This window comes from Camelus dromedarius, chromosome 11, assembly GCF_036321535.1.
Source record: "Camelus dromedarius isolate mCamDro1 chromosome 11, mCamDro1.pat, whole genome shotgun sequence".
Lineage (NCBI taxonomy): Eukaryota > Metazoa > Chordata > Mammalia > Artiodactyla > Camelidae > Camelus > Camelus dromedarius.
In genome coordinates this window covers 8,734,032-8,751,652 of record NC_087446.1, presented here as the reverse complement: position 1 = coordinate 8,751,652, position 17,621 = coordinate 8,734,032, and the positions used below count along the sequence as shown (strand labels likewise).

The 17,621-nt window shown below is 44.0% G+C and overlaps 1 protein-coding gene across 9 annotated transcripts in view; it reads right to left on the bottom strand.

The window, feature by feature from the left end:
• The window catches only part of PLA2G6 (phospholipase A2 group VI), a 71,641-nt gene that overhangs the window by 20,697 nt on the left and 33,323 nt on the right, over nucleotides 1-17,621 (bottom strand). For 7 of the 9 annotated variants that reach the window (XM_064491445.1, XM_064491444.1, XM_010983587.3 and 4 more), the window contains 5 exons: nucleotides 8,072-8,287; nucleotides 6,849-7,032; nucleotides 5,141-5,328; nucleotides 2,655-2,751; nucleotides 1,279-1,461 (listed from right to left, as the gene is read on the bottom strand). In XM_064491445.1, the coding sequence (XP_064347515.1) occupies nucleotides 1,279-1,461; nucleotides 2,655-2,751; nucleotides 5,141-5,328; nucleotides 6,849-7,032; nucleotides 8,072-8,287 (868 nt within the window). Of the gene's footprint in view, nucleotides 1-1,278; nucleotides 1,462-2,654; nucleotides 2,752-5,140; nucleotides 5,329-6,848; nucleotides 7,033-8,071; nucleotides 8,288-12,276; nucleotides 12,380-17,621 lie in introns of all 9 variants that reach the window. The other 2 variants (XM_031463258.2, XM_031463257.2) reach the window with 1 other exon arrangement.

The window sequence follows — 17,621 nt, the reverse complement described above, 5'->3', positions numbered from 1 at the left end:
CTACAACTACATATCTTTTCCAATTACGTACATATCTATGTGAGGCCAGATTTTCTTCCTATTTTTCAACATATTCAACAACGTGCTGCAACAGAATAAATGTAGCAGAAGATAGGAAAATCCATGCCTTCTCTGAAGCCAGGCATTAAAAAGATTTGCAAAAATGTAAACCGGTGCCAACTCTTTTCATAAATTATTTTTTATTTTGGAAAATGAAGTTGTTTTTCATAAAAATGTTATTTACATTAGCACGGGATTGGTAAATTACTGTTATTTTTCAATGAATTAATCAGTATTTTGAAAATTCCTCTCTTTTAATTTCTAATATGATAAATATAGATAGATAAAATTCAAATAAACAAAGTCTTTGGGATCCTCAGTAATTTTTAAGAGTATAAAGGAACCAAACAGACCAGAAGGTCTGAGAACTGTTCAACTACATAATTCAAAGGGCCCATTCAGTGCTAAAAATGTCCATGGTTTTATTTATAGTTTCAGCCTCTTAGGCAACAGAATCTCCTCTACAATTATGACCTTTGGTATAAAACAGGATGTCTTTGAATTTGTCCTAAATCTACTTCCTCTGGAGTCCCAGGGGTCCCTCCCATTTTATCACTCTGAGTCTTGTTGAACAGACTTACGTGGGTATCGCTGTAGTTTTACACACACGTCTGTAACAAATAACATTCTTGCCTCTGCACCTAATATGTTCATCCTGCAGTTGTCTAACGAGACTATAGGGGCTTTAAGGGCAGAAACTGTGCTCTGTGATAAACCAGCAAAGGTGACCAGCATGTAACATGGGCCATGCAGATGCGTAATGAGGCGCTGCCTCCCAGGAGCTTGGAGTCTACCAGGGAGACAAGAGCAACATGTAGATGAGTACTCTTCCCTAACGATGCAGGGAAGGAGAATGAACACCTCAGGGACGCTCACTCCATGCCACGTCTTACATGTGCCGCTGAGACATCCCTGGTGGAGTTACCAAGTGTCTACCACTGAACGCTCCCCACAACTCTGCCAGGTGGATACTGACACTCCATTTTCCAGAGGAGGAAATCCAGGCTGACAGAGATGATGTGAGGTGCCCAAGGCCACAGTAGCCACAGCTGTCCTTGTCCTCTCTCCCAGCATCCAGGTGTCAAATGGGGACACAGGAGTGAGAGGTACCAGAACACAGAGAAAGGGGTGGTTATTTTGGGCTCAGCGGGGGACGTGCCCCAGCCCTGCCAGTCGCTGGCACCCTCATTCCCCATGGTGGGTAAGCCCAGGGCTCACCGACATGGCCAAGTGCAGCGGGGTGTTGCCGTGCTCGCCACGGGCGTCGGCGTTGGCCCCGTGGGTCAGCAGCACCATGACACAGTCGAAGCGGTTGCGCATGACGGCCACGTGCAGGGCTGTGTTCCCCACCGAGCTGGTGCTGTTCACGTCGCAGCCCCGCTTCAGCAGCAGGCGGGCCATCTGCAGAGACAGGGTCCCGCCCGAGTCAGCGGGGTGACTGGAGCAGCCGCGGCGTGATTGGAGCAGCCGCGGCCTGCGGCACTGGGGGCACCTGGGCACAGCCACTTCTTCCCCTAGAGGTCTCCAGGTACTGGGCCTCTGGAAAGCTCCAGCAACAGGAGCAGCCCAGGTGGCAGACCCTGGTTCTAGGGGTGGCCCTAGACCTCGCCTTCTACACCACCAGCACCCCAGCAACTAGGGGACAAAATGTTGAAGAGGTGGTGACTTTTTAAAGGGGCTTCTCGGTCCTTTCCTGGAGCTCAGAAGACCCCATTCCTCCCTGAAAAGACTCCTCTGGGCCCTGTCCCAGAACTGCCTCTGCGACCCTGCTTGGGACCCTGCAAAGCTATGACCCCTCGCTGGGCCTTTGCAGTACACACCCCTGCTCACCTAACAGCCCAGGGGAGCCCAGGCTTTGGAACCCGACAGACCTGGGCCCAAAGTTCAGCCCCACTTCATCCCAGTTGTCTGAGCTTCAGAGGGTCACTGCACCCCTCTGCACTTCAGTTTTCTCTGCTGTGAAAATGCAAGTTCCCACCTCACAGGTGTGCTGAGAATGCACAAGAAAACACACAGGAGGGCCTGCCTCGGTGGCTAGCTCCTGGTGGGAAGGTCTCCGGCGGTGGCTGGTAGTCTGCTCCCCCAAGCCCATCACATTTGCAAGCAGGCCATGATATCTGAGAGCACCCAGTGCACTGCCGAGCTGTGCTTCCTGGACATGAGAGATTGGAGGCCTCCATCCTCCCAGGGGGACAGAGCTTGGCTTAGGGAGAGGCCTCAGAGGAGATGCCCAGCCAGGCTCTCTGTAGAAGACAGAGCTGCCATCACCGTCACCATCATTGTCACCACCCACCATCTTCTGTCTGCAAGGTACTTGACAACTTATGAAGAATCTTCCCATGCACTGTTTTGCTGACTGCATTCTACCTCCAAAGGTAGGCCATAGGATCCCCAGTTCACATACAAGGAAACCACAGAGGGGATGCCATCACCACACAAGGCCAGGATGCCATCTTTCTCTGGGCTTATCTGCCTGGGGCCCACTGTGAGATCAATCCCTCAAGTGCCACCCCCAGAGTCCCCTCAGGAGGACAGCTGAGGATCGAGGGGCTCTGGGAGCTCCTGCTGCCCGCCCACCCTCAGACTCTGCCTACCTCTGCGTTCTTGGCCCAGTGGAGGGGGCTGGCTCCATAGCGAGGGTCTTTGCTGTGAATCTGGTTGCTGTCCATGCTGATAATCATTTCTGCACACCTGGGGAGAGAGAAGACATGTGGCAGTGAGGAAGGCCAGTGGGGGCAGCCTGACATGAAGAGGCCATGACTCCAGGCTTCATCTACTGGTAAGGGAGAATTCTTGCCAATAAAGTCACAACAAAACCAACCAGCATGCATACAGTGGTAAGTCAATGGTATCCTGAGCCCCTCAAGGCATAACTCAAGCCCCCAGGCCCCCAGGAAGCCTTCCCAGATGACTTCAGTCAGCAACGACCACCCTCACCGGTGCTGAGGTTTAGCCCCAGCTTTCCACTGGTGACCTCTGGAAAGTGGCCAGGCCTGTCTGCAACATGGGGACAGTCCTAACAGGACTGGGCGAGGAATAAAGGAGGGTTAAAGGATAAAAGATATTTCAGCACTTGGTCCTGGGCCTGGCACACAGCCGGCCTCCATCCCCCCCAAACCCCAACTGTTAGTGTTTCAAGCAGTGAGTGCATCCTGTAGGAAGCAGTAGGCAGGGTGTTAAGCTGCTTTCCATTCCTAGACTGATAACCAAAGGAACAAAAGCAGGGGCTCAAACAGATATCTGTGTGCCAGTGTTTACTGTGGCATTATTCACAAGAGCCAAAAGGTGGAAATGACCTAAGTGTCCACTGACAGACGAATGGGTGAGCAGAATGTGGTATATACAATAAAGTATTCGTCTGTCTTAATAAGGAAGGAAACCTTGATACATGCTACGACACTAATGAAACTTGAAGACATTATGCTAAGTGAAAGTGGAGTCCCAGGCCCCTGCCAGCTCTCTGTGAAGGTCAGCTGAGTTGACGCCAACGGCAGAGAGGCCCCCAGGCTGGGGCTGGGATGGAACCACTCCCAGTAACCCTAACACTTGCGGTTCTCAGCGTATGGCTGTGCGGGCTGCCACATGGTAGCAGAGGGACGACGCAGCTTGGGGTCCTGACAGGAGGGTGGCTGTGTCCAGCAGTGGGGCACACCCAAGGTCCGAGACAACTCGTGTTGTCTTGTGTGCAGTGGTCCTCTTTGATCTGGGCCAGCCCCACGTGAGAGGCCTGGAATGTGGCTGCAGGTATCTGAGGAGGGAACAACCTGGATGATACCAGGGTCCTGGAAGTAACCTGGACCAGCAGATTACTGGAGCCAGTAGGATGGCTGGAGCCAAGCAGGAGCGGGGCTGTCATGCCAGCCCTTGGGTATCGGAGAGCACCACCCATCATGTGTGACCATTCCAGTTGAAACCTGCAGCTGGTAACCCGGTGACAGAGGGGATGGGAGCATTAGGATTGCCTCTAACCATTCTGTCAGGTCTTTCTGAAAGTTCTAGTTCATCTTGGCTGTGCAAGGGAGAATCAAGGAAAGGAAGGCTTGTGCAAGCTTGGACCAGGCCTTTGAGGGGACAGTCATGTCCCCTAGGGGCCAGCAAGGTGAGTGCAGACATCAGAGGAAGGAAAACCCTGAGGGAGGGTGAGAACATCTGCTTCTACCCAAGGGTGGCCCCTCCACACTCTTTTCTCACTGCCCATCTAGCACACAGCACTGGAAGATGCTGGGTGACTTCTGTGCCTCCTGTCCTGGGCTCCCTCACTCGTCTCTGTAAGGCCAGTGCTTAGCACTGTGCTGGGGACTGAGGACTAACTGACTCATTCACTCATTCATTCATTCTAAATACTGTATCTGCTGGGAAATATTTGGAGATAGTCACTTCTTTTATCCCACTTCCTCCACATCCACCACACACACACACGCACACACGCACATGGAGAAGAATTTCCCTGACACTAGGGTTCCCCCAAGTCTGAGGAGAAAGGAAGAAGTGAATGATCTAGAGCTCTCCAAGACAGGGGCCTGGCCCTGTGTCCCAGCAGTGCCACCAGCCAGGACAGATGGATATATCAGGCAGATGGGTACCTAGGCCAACTTGCTGAGCAGTCCTGGGCTTTGAGCTGGGCACGGGAGCCACAGAGCATTGAAGCCAAGAAGGGGCTGCTCAGATCAGATGGGTAGGCTTGGAAAGAAGAGGCTTCAGGTTGGGTGGGCTCCTCCAAGCCTGAGGGTTGCATGAGATTCCAGCCCTGGAGCATCCCCAGGAGGAGAGGGGAAGAGGGGACCCTGGGGAAGTTTGTTTTTCTCCAGTTTAGTAGAGGAAGGTTCACGGTCAGAAATGAAGGTGCATTGCAGAGCAACTTTCAAAGTTCTATTCTTTGCAGAGTGGAGTTTGCAGACCAAGATTCACCCCCCTGCCCACCACACATTTATCAAGTACTTTCTTTGTGCCAGGCCGGCCCTTGGCACCAGGACCTCATGCATATCTAACAAGCCTGTGGAGGCCACTGCTCGCCTGGGCGTGAGGACTGGCCCTGCAGAGCGGGGGGCCCGTCTGACCGCGGGGGCGGGCGGGGTCTTACCCCTTCTGGGAGAACTTCATGGCCGTGTGGATGGGGTAGCCGCTGGGCCCCATGATGTTGCATCGAGCGTTGCACAGAAGCAGCACGCGGACCATCTCCTGCTTCCCCAACTGGCAGGCCAGGTGCAGTGGGGTCAGGCCTTGGTTATTCAGCTGGTTCAGACCAGCAGATGCGTTCTTCCCTAGGAGCTGACAGCAAGACCTCGGGATGGGCAGGCGCCCGACAGAGGCCCCGGCTAGTCCCTCCCTAACCTCCGCTGATGGGGAAGTCTCTCTCCGGGACCTCGGGGGAAGGGAAGTTGGACCCCACGAGAACACTGACAAGAACTTCAAGAGAAGCGACCAAGAAAGAAGTCTTTGGAGGGGAAAAAAGCCAGCTGGGCCAGTGCCAGCTGGCACGTTGGTCTGGCTTGACTGTGGCGTTTATGAAAACTGTCTCCATCAGGAAATTTAAAAGGAGGTTGTATCTAGGATGGGCACTGGGACTGAGACTTGCTTTTCACTGCATACCCTTCTAACCTGAATTTTTTTTTTTTTTTTTGCTATGTGTAGGTATTTTTTTTAATTAAAAAAAAAACTACTATTAATAAGAGAGCCATGAGGCTTTTATTTCCTCGGGTGAATGCTAACTCCTTGGGGCTAATTATGACCCCTGTATACACGTGTGTCTGGCTGGGTCTGTTGACAGGCTGGGGACACAGCAGAAAGGCCGAGGTGCTGGCATCCAGGCCCGATTCAAGGGCCAGCCGTGCCACTCACCGCTCTCTGGCCCTCCCTGGGCACACGTCTTAACTTCGCTGAACCTCAGTTTCTTTGAGGAGACGAGGATAATGGCTCACACCCACAAAGGGTACTTTGAGAATTAATGAGAACACATGTGAGTACAGGGTCAGGCACGAGATCAGAGGTAAAGGATAGCTATTGCTCAGAGTGTGTGCCTGCCCTCCTCACGGAGGCAGGCTCCACCTGGCGCTCTGCTGGGCACGCAGTGGGGTCTCAGTAAGGATGGAGTTCAACACTATAGAATTCCCTTCCCTGAAAGCACGAATCATAAGATAGGAATCCACATTTTCTGGAGTACTGTAGTTCCATTCTGATGCCAAGGCAGAGAGAAGGATGTAACCTTCCAATTCTAGGCAATAAAATCCTGTCTGGTCGTCTGTCTTTTCGATCTAACATGTAAGGTAGCCTTTTCACAACATTATTTGATCTACTTGCCCATGATTTTTCTTTTGTATTTTTCTGCCTAGCTCATCAAAAAGAAGTGCCTCTGGTGCAAATACCTACAGGAGCCAGATGGAATTTTGTTTGTTTTGAGCTCCTGTGAAAAGTTAAGCCCAGGTCCTGATGGACCGTGTGCACCTCCAGGCAGGCGTTGAAATGAATTCACCCGGTCAGGGGTCTAGCTTGGGAAAATCTGAGCAAAATTAATTGACAGACTGGGCAGTTTGCTGCAGGCGGGGGTAGGGGGGCGCAGAGGAATTGCCCAGCTTTGTCAGAGCAAAGTGGCAAAGCATGTGTCTCCTTGGCAAGCATGGGGAGGGAAGAGCGGGGCTGGGGATGTGCCCTCCATGAAGGAGTTCAGGCCTCAAGGTCAAAGGGGGACAGTGGAAGGCCCAGTATGACACCCAAGCCCAGGAGCTCAAAGACAGCTGTGATCATGGTAAAGTGTGGCTGCCACAGGTCGCCCTGCCCCCACTCCTGCTCACCTGCAACACCTGGGAGTTGTCACTCTGGACAGCATAATGGAAGGCAGTCTCTCCGTTGCTGTCGGTGACATCCATCTGGGCGTGGCAGTACTGCACCAGCTCCATCAGGATTTCCCTGTCGCCCTTGCGGCAGGCCAGGTGCAGGGGAGTGCATCCCTCCTCATTTTCCGTGCTGTTGGCGCAGCTGCAGCCGAGGGACAGGGACGAGAGGTGAGGGGCGTGGCCCGAGATGGGAGGGGCCCTGAGAAAGCCAAGTCCAGAAGCAGGGAGGTGGGCCAGGGGCCCAAGAGCATGTGTGTCCTGCTCCAACTGGCTGGTTCAGAATTAGGGCTGAGCCACAGTATATTTGTATCTGACGTGATTTGGATGTTTTCAGTCCCGTTTGTACACCTGTATGAGGGATGCACCCCAGGGCCACACCAGCCTGAAGTGGGCAGTTGGGGTGGCGTAGAAAGGATGGCAGAAGACAGAAATCTCACCAACCTCAGGCAACTCACTTAACCTTTCTAGGCCTCAATCTCCTTACGTACAAAAAATAAAAATAATGCCTGCCATGCCTGCCCTAGGAAATGGATACAATGGTTTTGTGAGATTAAATACCATGATGTCCTAGAACATGCTGATAAACTGTAAAGGGCAGTGAAGATTTTTAGGCTTTGGGCCTGGGAGCTGAACTGAACTATCTAAGGTGGAGAACCAGAGGTGTGGCTACCTCAGGGCAGGATGGCGCCCTGGGGTCCTAAGGCCGGCAAGGAGCCCTCACCTGGGGCATCCACTGATATGTGTGTTGGGGGAATGGACATCTGAAAGTCAGTGTTCCAGCTTCCAGAAAGGCAACTAGACCTTCAGAGGAGACACCAAGGGTCTAAAGCCTCTTCTGCCCTCTCCAGCTGAGACCTTGCATGGGTCACATGACCTCTCACTAGGATGACACTACTTCATAGGTGTGTTGGGAAGACTCAAGTTCATGGTGGGTATAAAACGGCTATGGCAGGCCTGGCACCTGCTGGCACTCCCGAAATGTTACATTCCTCCTTCCCACTTTAGGCAGCATTCCTGTGCTCTAACGCAGAGGCAATGCTGTCCCCCTTTTAAGTCAAATGTTCTGGGCAACCTTTGAGTTGATGGAGGGGACCTGAGGCAGGACTGAGAGACTCCCCATCCCCACACACAGTGTCCTAAGGGTCCCGTCCTCCTGCCCACCTGGCGAGTCCCCCGCCCACCTGATGATGCGGCTGTGGTGGAAGCACTCTCGGATCCCCAGCTCCACCGCCAAGTGTGCCACCGACCAGCTGGGGTGGCTGCGGATGAGGTCAGTCAGCTGCTGCAGGACCTCAGTGTGCAGGATGTGGCTGGAGCTCTCGTAGAAGGGCGGCAACTGGGAAGAATACTGCTGGAAGTTCACCAGGGCATTGGCCTCTGTCTCCAGCTGGAAGAGTCTGAGGAGCCAGGCAGAGGAAGAAGACAAGGAATGAGCCAGGAGGGACCCTCGACCCTTGATGGAATCAGAAGACTTGGGTCCCCACAAACAGGCCACTGCCTGCTTCCAGCTGTGGACTGACCTGCTCCAGCTAGACTCCCCTTCCCAACCACACACACACACACACACACACACAGGCACACATACACATAAATACACCTAAATGGAGATGGAACTTTCTTTTCATTTGAAAAGATTTCCTTTTCTTTCTTTTTAAAAAATATCATCACGTGGTGCTTTTATATTTTATTTTACCAAAGCACTGTCATATCCACTATCTAATTTGATTGTCATTTGAGAGCCACAGCCTCGAGTCCTTGGACCCTTGTAGTGGGAAGTGAGTAGGTATTATTTAACCTAAATGTCCAGCAACAGAATATGATATAAATTGTGGTACATCTATGTGATGGAATAGTATATAGCCATTAAAACGAGATACTAAAAGAACAGGGAAATGTTTATTTTGTAATGTTAAGTAAAAAAGCAAGGCATAAATTTTGTATGATACAGTGTGATCAAAACTGTTTTAAAAAAATGAAAGGAAAGAAAATATGTCAAAATGTGCGTGGTAGCATCATAATTTAAATGTACTTCTTTATTCATTTCTGTAGTGTCTAAAATTTCTACAATGAGTCTATATGATTTTTGTAATCATATTTAAAGTTTTGTTCATTTTTAAGGAACTGGGTTAGAGTCTAAGTTCTGCTATTAAGTTGCTGTGTAATCTTGGAAAAAATTCTTCCCTCTCTGAGTCCTATTTGAAACATAAGACTAATTGTACCTGTCTACCTACCTCACAGAGGTGCTGTGAGGATCAGATAAGATAGCAAGATAAAAGCACTTTAAGAACCATAATAGTTGCATGTAAATAATGGTTACTTGAGGCTCTGACCAGGCTTTCAACATGCTAGTTTTTAACCTACACATCTCTACAAGCCCAGTGGCCAGCCAGGATCTAGTGGAGGTTGTACCCAGAGAGTGTTGTCTCCGCAGGGCTAGCCTGTTCTTACCTAAAATAAGGAAGGATGTGAAACAGACTGGCAGGTAATAAGTGCTACAGAAAAAACAAACAAGGGAGGAAAGGATATGGGAGGGAATCATTCCTCATTCTCCTTGGCTGGTTTTTGTTTCATCTCACCAAACCCTTAATATCAGAGTGCACCACAATAAATGCTGCTTTTATGTCAAATATAATGACAAATGAAAATGATCACTGGATTTAGCATCACTGAAACCTTGACAAGAGCGACCTTCACAGGAGTACTTGTAGGGGAATGGTGGCACCAAATCCTGCTTGGAACGGATTTAAAAAGAACAGGATGTGAGAAATTGGAGACAGTATGTATAAACAATATTTTTGAGGAGTTTTGCTGTAGAAGAGAACCAACAGAGGTAGGGAATGGGGAAAGTGTAATCATACATTCATATGCTGATGGCAATGATCCAAAAGGAAATGGGGTCTCTCTGAGAATTTCCCCTTCTGTTAATGGTAGGCAAGGTAACATGAACCAGAATGACAGATGAGGACAACCAGAAATGCTGGACAAAATGCAGAAAGCATCTGCTTTAAGGTGCTGGATACCTAATCAGACAGTGACGAATTACCAGACTGGAAGTGATTATGGAGACAGGAACTGAGCCCGGTGTTTAGGGCTGCTGTTACTTGAGAGGCTGGGGGGATACGCAGTAGCATTAACAACCTCACAGGCTCAGGAGACAGGAATTAGAAACCAGGGATCCACAAAAGAAGAACCCTGATGACCACCTGTCACTGTGGGTTAGGATCCTGAAGGACTACACACTAGGAATAAGGTGGGCCACAAGTAGACAGACCCTCACGTGGACTGCAACTCGGCCTCAAATAATTTCAGTTTCAGAAACTGGACTGAGGTTATCTGAGTCAGAGAGTTCCCAGGTTCCTGGGAGAAGTGAACATAAAGAAAACATCAAACTGGATTTCAAATTATTTCTACAAGTATTACTACAAATTCAATGTCCAGTATGTAATCAAAACTCACCAGGTAGATGGGCAGATAAGAAAATATGAAAGAAAATCAACAGAAGCAATATACAACAGAAACAGATCTATGAGTGGGGGGCTGCAAATACCGAAGTTATCTGACATAGATTTTAAAATAAAGGTGATGATATTCAAGAGGATAAAGTAGAAGATTCACAATTTTGGCAAATCACATTTAACTATTAAAAAAAAAAGAACCAAGTGGAAATCGCAAAATTAAAAAATACAATTGCCAAAATTAAGAACACAATGGCTAGGTATAATAGAAGATTGGACAATGCTGAAAGAAAATTAGTGAAAAGGAAGATAGGCAGAAAAGAGTAAACAGACTAAAGCATGGAGAGATAAAAGCTTGGAAAATGTAGGTAACTAGGTAAAAGACACAGAATATATAATGAAAAGATCTAACATACATGTAAGTGGAGCCACAAAAACAGACTAGAAAGAGTTAGACAGAAGCCATATTTGAAGAGTTATTAAGTATGAACTTTCCAGAATTGATGGAAAGCGTTATTCCATTAATTTAAAATATCCTGTAAGTCCTCTTCTACCAAAAAAAAAAAAAAAAAAAGAAAATCCACACTTACACTCCTCCCACTGAGCAGTGGGCATTTATGTCTCTTTACTGTTTAATCTGGCTCTGTAACTCCTTTACCAAGAGGATATGGCAGAAGTGATTCTATCCTAGTATCTGGACCAAGGCTTTAAGAGACTGGAAGCCTCTCCCTCTTTTCTGTTGGGACCCAGCCATCATGCCACAGGGATGCTGAAGCACTCATTGCAATGACTCTTGGCCTTGGACCTTCAGCACTGGATGAACTCCTAGTCAATGGCGAGTACCAACTTGCCAGTTGTGAGTCATCTTAGAAGTGGATCCTGTGCTGTACACCAGAAATTGACACAATATTGTAAATTAACTATACTTCAATAAAAATATATTTTAAAAAATAAAATAAAATACACATAAGGTGGGAGGAAAAAAGTGGATCCTGTAGTCAAGCCACACCAGCTAATGCCATGTAAAATCGAACTGAGCCTTTCCCACTGAGCTCTGCTCAAATTACAGATTTGTGGGCTAAATAATTGATATTGTTTTAAGCCACTAAGTTTTGGGATAGTTTGTTGCACAGCAATAACAGTATGACACATATTGGTCAACATATTGTAACTTAGCAATAACTGACACATGTGCCCTGTTACAACTGCTGAAAACCAAATGCAGAGAGAAAATATTAAAAATAGCAAAGAGAAAAAAAGTTATCTTCAGAGGGCTACTCAACAAGGAAGCTCAACAATGGAAGCCAGAGATAATGAAATGACATCCTTAAAGAGCTAAAAGAAAAGAAATGCCAATGAGAATTCTACACCCAGAGAAAAAAACACTTCAAGCATGAAGTTGAAATTAAAATACTTCACTAGTCAAACAAATAAATGAGAGAGAAAGAGAAAGACTGACTATGTCATTAGCACACCCAAACAAAAGGAAATATAAAAGAATTTTCTTCAGGTAGGAGGAACTTGACCCTAGATGGATGGTCAAAGATGCAGGGGAAAAAACTAAGCACCATGAAAATGGTAAATATTTAATGATGAGTGAATCTAAATAAATATTGACAGTATAATGTCTTGTTGGATTTAAAATTAAAATATTAATGAAAAAGAACACATGGCATAGAAGCCTGGAGGGGGATAATGAAGTTAAAGGATTCTAGGGCCCTTTTATGGTTCAGGAAGAGGCCAAAGTACCACTTATACTTCAGTAAGGCGAAGGATGTGTGTTATAATCCCTAGGGTTCTATCAAGAACTATGAAGGGTTTCAGATTTTACCCTAGTTGCAGACTAACAAGTTAGCCTGGCACAGTTTCATGGATGCTGGCAGAAGACACAAGATTCCTGGATCAAAGACAAAGGGCAATTTATTACTCACAGCAATAGCAGTAGCCGGAGTATCAGCATTTGTGCCAATTCCCTGAGATCCAGTTCCCAGAAGGTGACACGAAGAGGGTCAGGTGACACCTGCTCATGTTGCACTAGAAGAGAGAAACCCCGAGTGTAAGGAACTTAAATCTGCTATAATCATCTATGAGAAGATCCGTCCCAGCTTTGTTCTGAAGGAAAATATTAGCTTTATTACACAGAAAAGCGAGCAAACCTATTCTCTTCTCTGGAGAGAGACCCCATCTCTATCTTCCAAGGCTGTTCACAACACAGACACCCTTGTAAAATAGTCTAGAACAAAGGTAGTCTGTGTCTCTGCTCATAAGATGTACAGAAACACAAGGGACTCATGGAGAACTGCCTCCTGAAAGCTGTCATTAAAAGATAATAACAGAGTATAAATTTCCAAGCCAATAGAGATGGGGAAAATGGAACAATAAGAAAAGATTCAGTCATGAATTACAAAAGCATTGTGCTAAGTGAAGAAATCAGATTCATAAGACTACATGCTGTATGGTTAAAAGGTAAAACTACAGTGATAAAAAGCAGATCGGTGTTTGCCAGGGGCTATGGTGGGTGCAGGGGCCTTATTCCAAAGGAGCACGGAGGAAATTTGGGGGATAACAAAAATACCGTACATCCTGCTTGTGGTCATGGCTACATGGGTATGTACCTTTATCAAAATTCATTGAATGGTACACCTAAAGGTGGTAAATTTTATTTTTTGTAAATTGTATCTCTATAACACTGACTAAAACAAAACAAAAATAAAAAGAAGACAAGAAAGAAAGGAATAAGGAAAAAAACTAGGTAGAAGAACAACAATAAAAGCAAACAGTAAGATAGTAGATTTAAAGCCAAATATATCAGAATTACACTAAGTATAAATAGACTAAATGTTCCAAATAAATATAAGGAATAACAGACCAGATAACAGAAAAAAAGAAGAGGCAACTTACATATTCTTTACATGATTAAAAATATAAGGAAATACGTTATATAAATACTAACCAAAAGAAAGCTGGCTACACTATATTAATATTAGAAAGAGTAGAGTTTAAGGTACAAAGCATTACTGGAAGCAAAGAGGGACAATCTTAACAGTTAACAGACAACAGTTTCAATTCACTAGGAAAATGTGATTAATTCTGTACTTAATAATAAAGCTCCAAAATAAAGTCAAACTTGACAGAATTAAGAGAACTACAGATCCACAATCACACTGAGATATTTTAAAATCTTCTACCAGTTTCTTATACAAAAAGGAGAACCCCCCCAAAAAATCCCTATTAGATATAGAACAATGAATAAACTTGACTTCACAGACACATATAAAGCACTACTTCCATCAAGTACAGAATAAACATTCTTCTCCAAGCACACACACACATAAAAGTATAACTATTGGACCTATACTGGGCCATAAAGCAAATCTGAACAAAATTCAAAGACCTGAAAATATTTAGACTATGTTTGCCAACCACAATGCAATTGAGCTAGAAATCAATAAGAAAAGGATATTGAAACATTTCCCATACATTTGAAGATTAACCAAGATACATATAAAGTACCTATGGTTCAAACAAGAAGGCAAGATAAAATTTAGGAAATATCTTGACTCAATGACAATTGCAAACTTGCAGATTTGTGGGATGAACTTCCAGTTCTGGCTATGACAGAAGAGTTTGTACCAGACTAGCCTTCCTGTTGAAAACAAATACAAAATCAGGATTTAATTCAAACAAATATTTGAAGGCACTGGAGAGAACCCAAGGCAAGCAAGACATGGTGGGCCAGGACATTAGAGAAAAAAGCAGCACACCGGAGTAAGACCTGCATTTTTACTCAGGGAACTTGGGGATCTGTGGGTACAGATATCAAGGCCAAAAATAAAACTGTAGTCTAGTGCTTCCCACATTCTTATGAGGCTGGGTAGAGAGAGGCTAGCATTCAGAGCTTCTAAGACAGCCAGAACTTGAAGGACTGACTGAGAAGTGAGCCTGAAATTCTGCAGGCAGTTGCCCCTCATAAGCTATGCCCAGCAAGATGTCAAGAAACCAAACAGAAAACATCAGCAGGGAGGATACAGAGCTGAGCAGAAATGTTGTCAGTTTTTTAGTACTTGGGAACTTGAGATTGGACATCAGTATCCACTGAGGTACAAGGACCTTATAAAATCTAGGCCTTTGGCTGAGATTGAAGAACTTCTATCTGCTAAGAGTAACAGTTATGACTTAGCTGTGAGGACAAACCCAAGACAGACCAAACTTAATAAAGCCTGAAATGTAGCCTTAACTAAACTTCTGAAGGATGATAATATCTTCCATAGCCTCTATAATTTTTCATACACAATATCTAGCATGCAAACAAAAATTACTAGGCATCCCCAAACCGGGATCAAACAGCCAACGAGGTCCAAGAGGAAAAAACAGACTATAGAAACAGAAACCCAAGGTAATCCAGGTATCAAAGTTACTAAATAGGAACTTAAACAAAATCTGATTGATATTCTTAAGAAAATAAATGAAAAAATATATTAAAAAGTCAAAAAGAGTCAGTTGGACATTGTAGAACTAGAAAATACAATAACTGAAATTAAGAATTCAACAGATTGGACTAATTGCCAATAGACACAGTTAAAAAAAATTAGTGAAAGAGGTTGTCAAAAAATATTCCAACTGAAGGAAAAAGAGCAAAAAGAAGGATAATACATTTTAAAAGACTAAGAGATATATGGGAAATGGTATAAAGGTTTAACATATATGTAACTGGAACTCCAGAAGGAAGAGAGAGAGATAGACCAGAATAGAAGCAATAAAAATACTAATTGGAAACATTCCAAAACTGATAAAAAGAATCAAGATACAGATTTAAGAAGTTCTACAAACCCCAAGGAGGACAAATACAAAGAAAACAACCATCTGGGCATAATAGTAAAACTACAGAAAATAAAACACAAAGAGAACATCTTAAGAGCAACCAGAGGGGAAAAAAAAAGACATTATCTTCAAGAAGCAATAATAAGATTTACAGTTGGCTGCTGAGAATGGGAGAAAACAAAGAACATCTTTAAGGAGGTAAAAGAAAATAACTGTCAGCCTAAAATTCTATTCGTTGAAGTTTATTTCAAAAATAAAGGTAAAACACAGTCATTTGCAGAGAGATAAAAACAGGGAATTCATTGCCTGCAGACTTGCACTAAGAGAATTAGGCAGAAAGAAAACTATCTCAGCTGGTAATGCAAGATAATGCAGGAAAGAATAAAGAACAACAGAACAGGTAAATACGTGGGAAAATCCAAACTGATTGTTTATAAGGATAATAATACTGTCTGAGAGATATACAGATAGAAATATTTGCATATATATTTAATTAAAATGAAAATATATCACAAAAAGCTGATGAGATGGATAAATGGAACTGAAGTATTCAAAAGTTTCTGCATTGTCAGGGAAGGGCCAAAGTGCCAACTTAAGTTAGACTGTAATAAGTCAAGAATGCATATTGCCATCTCCATGATAACTACTAAAGCATTAATAACACAGCTAATAGACAGGGGAAATGGCATTAATATAACAGCATTTGGTGTAAATAAAGCCAAATTTGGTTCTTTGAGAAGACTTAAAAGAAAAATCAATAAACCCTTAACAAACTGAACAAGAAATAGAGAAAACACAAGAAGGAGAAAGTCTGGTGGTCCTACATCTGTTAAAGACATTGAATACATATTTTAAAAGCTTCCCACAAAGAAAACTCTAGACTCATTTGGCTTCACCCATGAATTCTTCTTTCTTAAGGAAGAAGTACTAGCAATCTCAAACTATGAAAAACTGGAGAAGGATTACTTCTCAACTCTTTTTATGAGGCCAGCTAAAGCTGACACCAAAACCTCATAAGAATATTTTTGAAAAAGAAAATTATAGGACAATATCTCTAATAAACACAGACGCTGAAAATCCTAAACAAATATTCGATTTAATCTAGCAATGTACAAAAAGGATACTACATCTTGACAAGGAGAGATTTATTCCCAGAATATATGGTTGCATTAACATCAGAAAACCAACCAATCACCCAGTCAATGTAATTCGCCATAATGACAAAATAAAGGAGAAACCAACAAGCTAATAAATGCAAATCTCAATTGTTTCAGTATAAGCATTTGATAATATACAACACCCATTCATGAATTTTTTTCAAAAGAAAGCTCTTAAAAAACTGGGAATAAAAAGGAACATCCTTGATGTAACAGAGGGTATCTACAAAAAAACCTAGAACAGACATCATGCTTAACAGTAAGATGTTGAAGCTTTCCCCTTTAAGATCAGGAATGAGATAAGGACACTTCATAATTTCTGATCTTTCTTACCAGTGCAATATGACTGTTAAATAAGAAAGAAAAATAAATAAAATGTATAAGGATTGGAAAGGAAGAAACAAAATTGTCATTGGGTTCATGATGATATGATTATGTTCTCAGAAAATCCAAAAAGTCCTACAGATAAATTATTAGAACTAATAAATGAGTTGGGCAAGGTTGCTGAATACAAGATGAATATACAAAAATCAACTGCATGGTTCATACAGCAACAAACAGAAAATTAAATTTTAATAAATATCATTTACGATAACATTTCAAACACTGGGAATAAATCTAACAAAGTGTGTCTGAAACGTCTGTGCAGAAATCTACAAAGCGTCATTGAGAGAAATTAAAGAAAACCTAAGTAAGTGGGAAGGTATTCCAGGTTTCTAGACTGAAAAGATTAAACAGTGTTAAATTGTCAATTCTTACCAAACTGGTCTATAGAATCAGTGCAATGCCAATCAAAATCTCAAGACCAAGGTTTTGTTTCTTTGCTTGCTTGTTTTGTGGGTGGAACTTTTTTTTATCTGGTAAAAATTCAGAGAGCTGAGACTAGCCAAAATAATCTTGAAGAAGAAGGAAGTGAGAACTTGTCCTGCCAGATATCAAGATTTATTATGAAGTTACATTAATTAAGACAGCACTGTATTGATGCAAGAAAAGAAAAATAGAATAGTGACTAAAAATGTTTCAGTTAATAGAGGGACACCTAATTTATGTCCAACATGGTATTCTAGAGCAATAGAAAAGAGCAGTTTGTGATAAAAGGGCCTGGGAAAGCTGGATCTCCAGCGGAAAAACAAGAACAAGAAACTTGAGTCCTCTCCCACAGCACACATTTAAAAAAAACACTCCAGGTAGATTATCAACCTAGTTACAAAAGGCAAAACAAGAGAGCTTCTAGAAGGCAATATAGAAAAATACCCTCATGACTTCATGATAGAGAAAGACTTTCTTAAGCAATACAC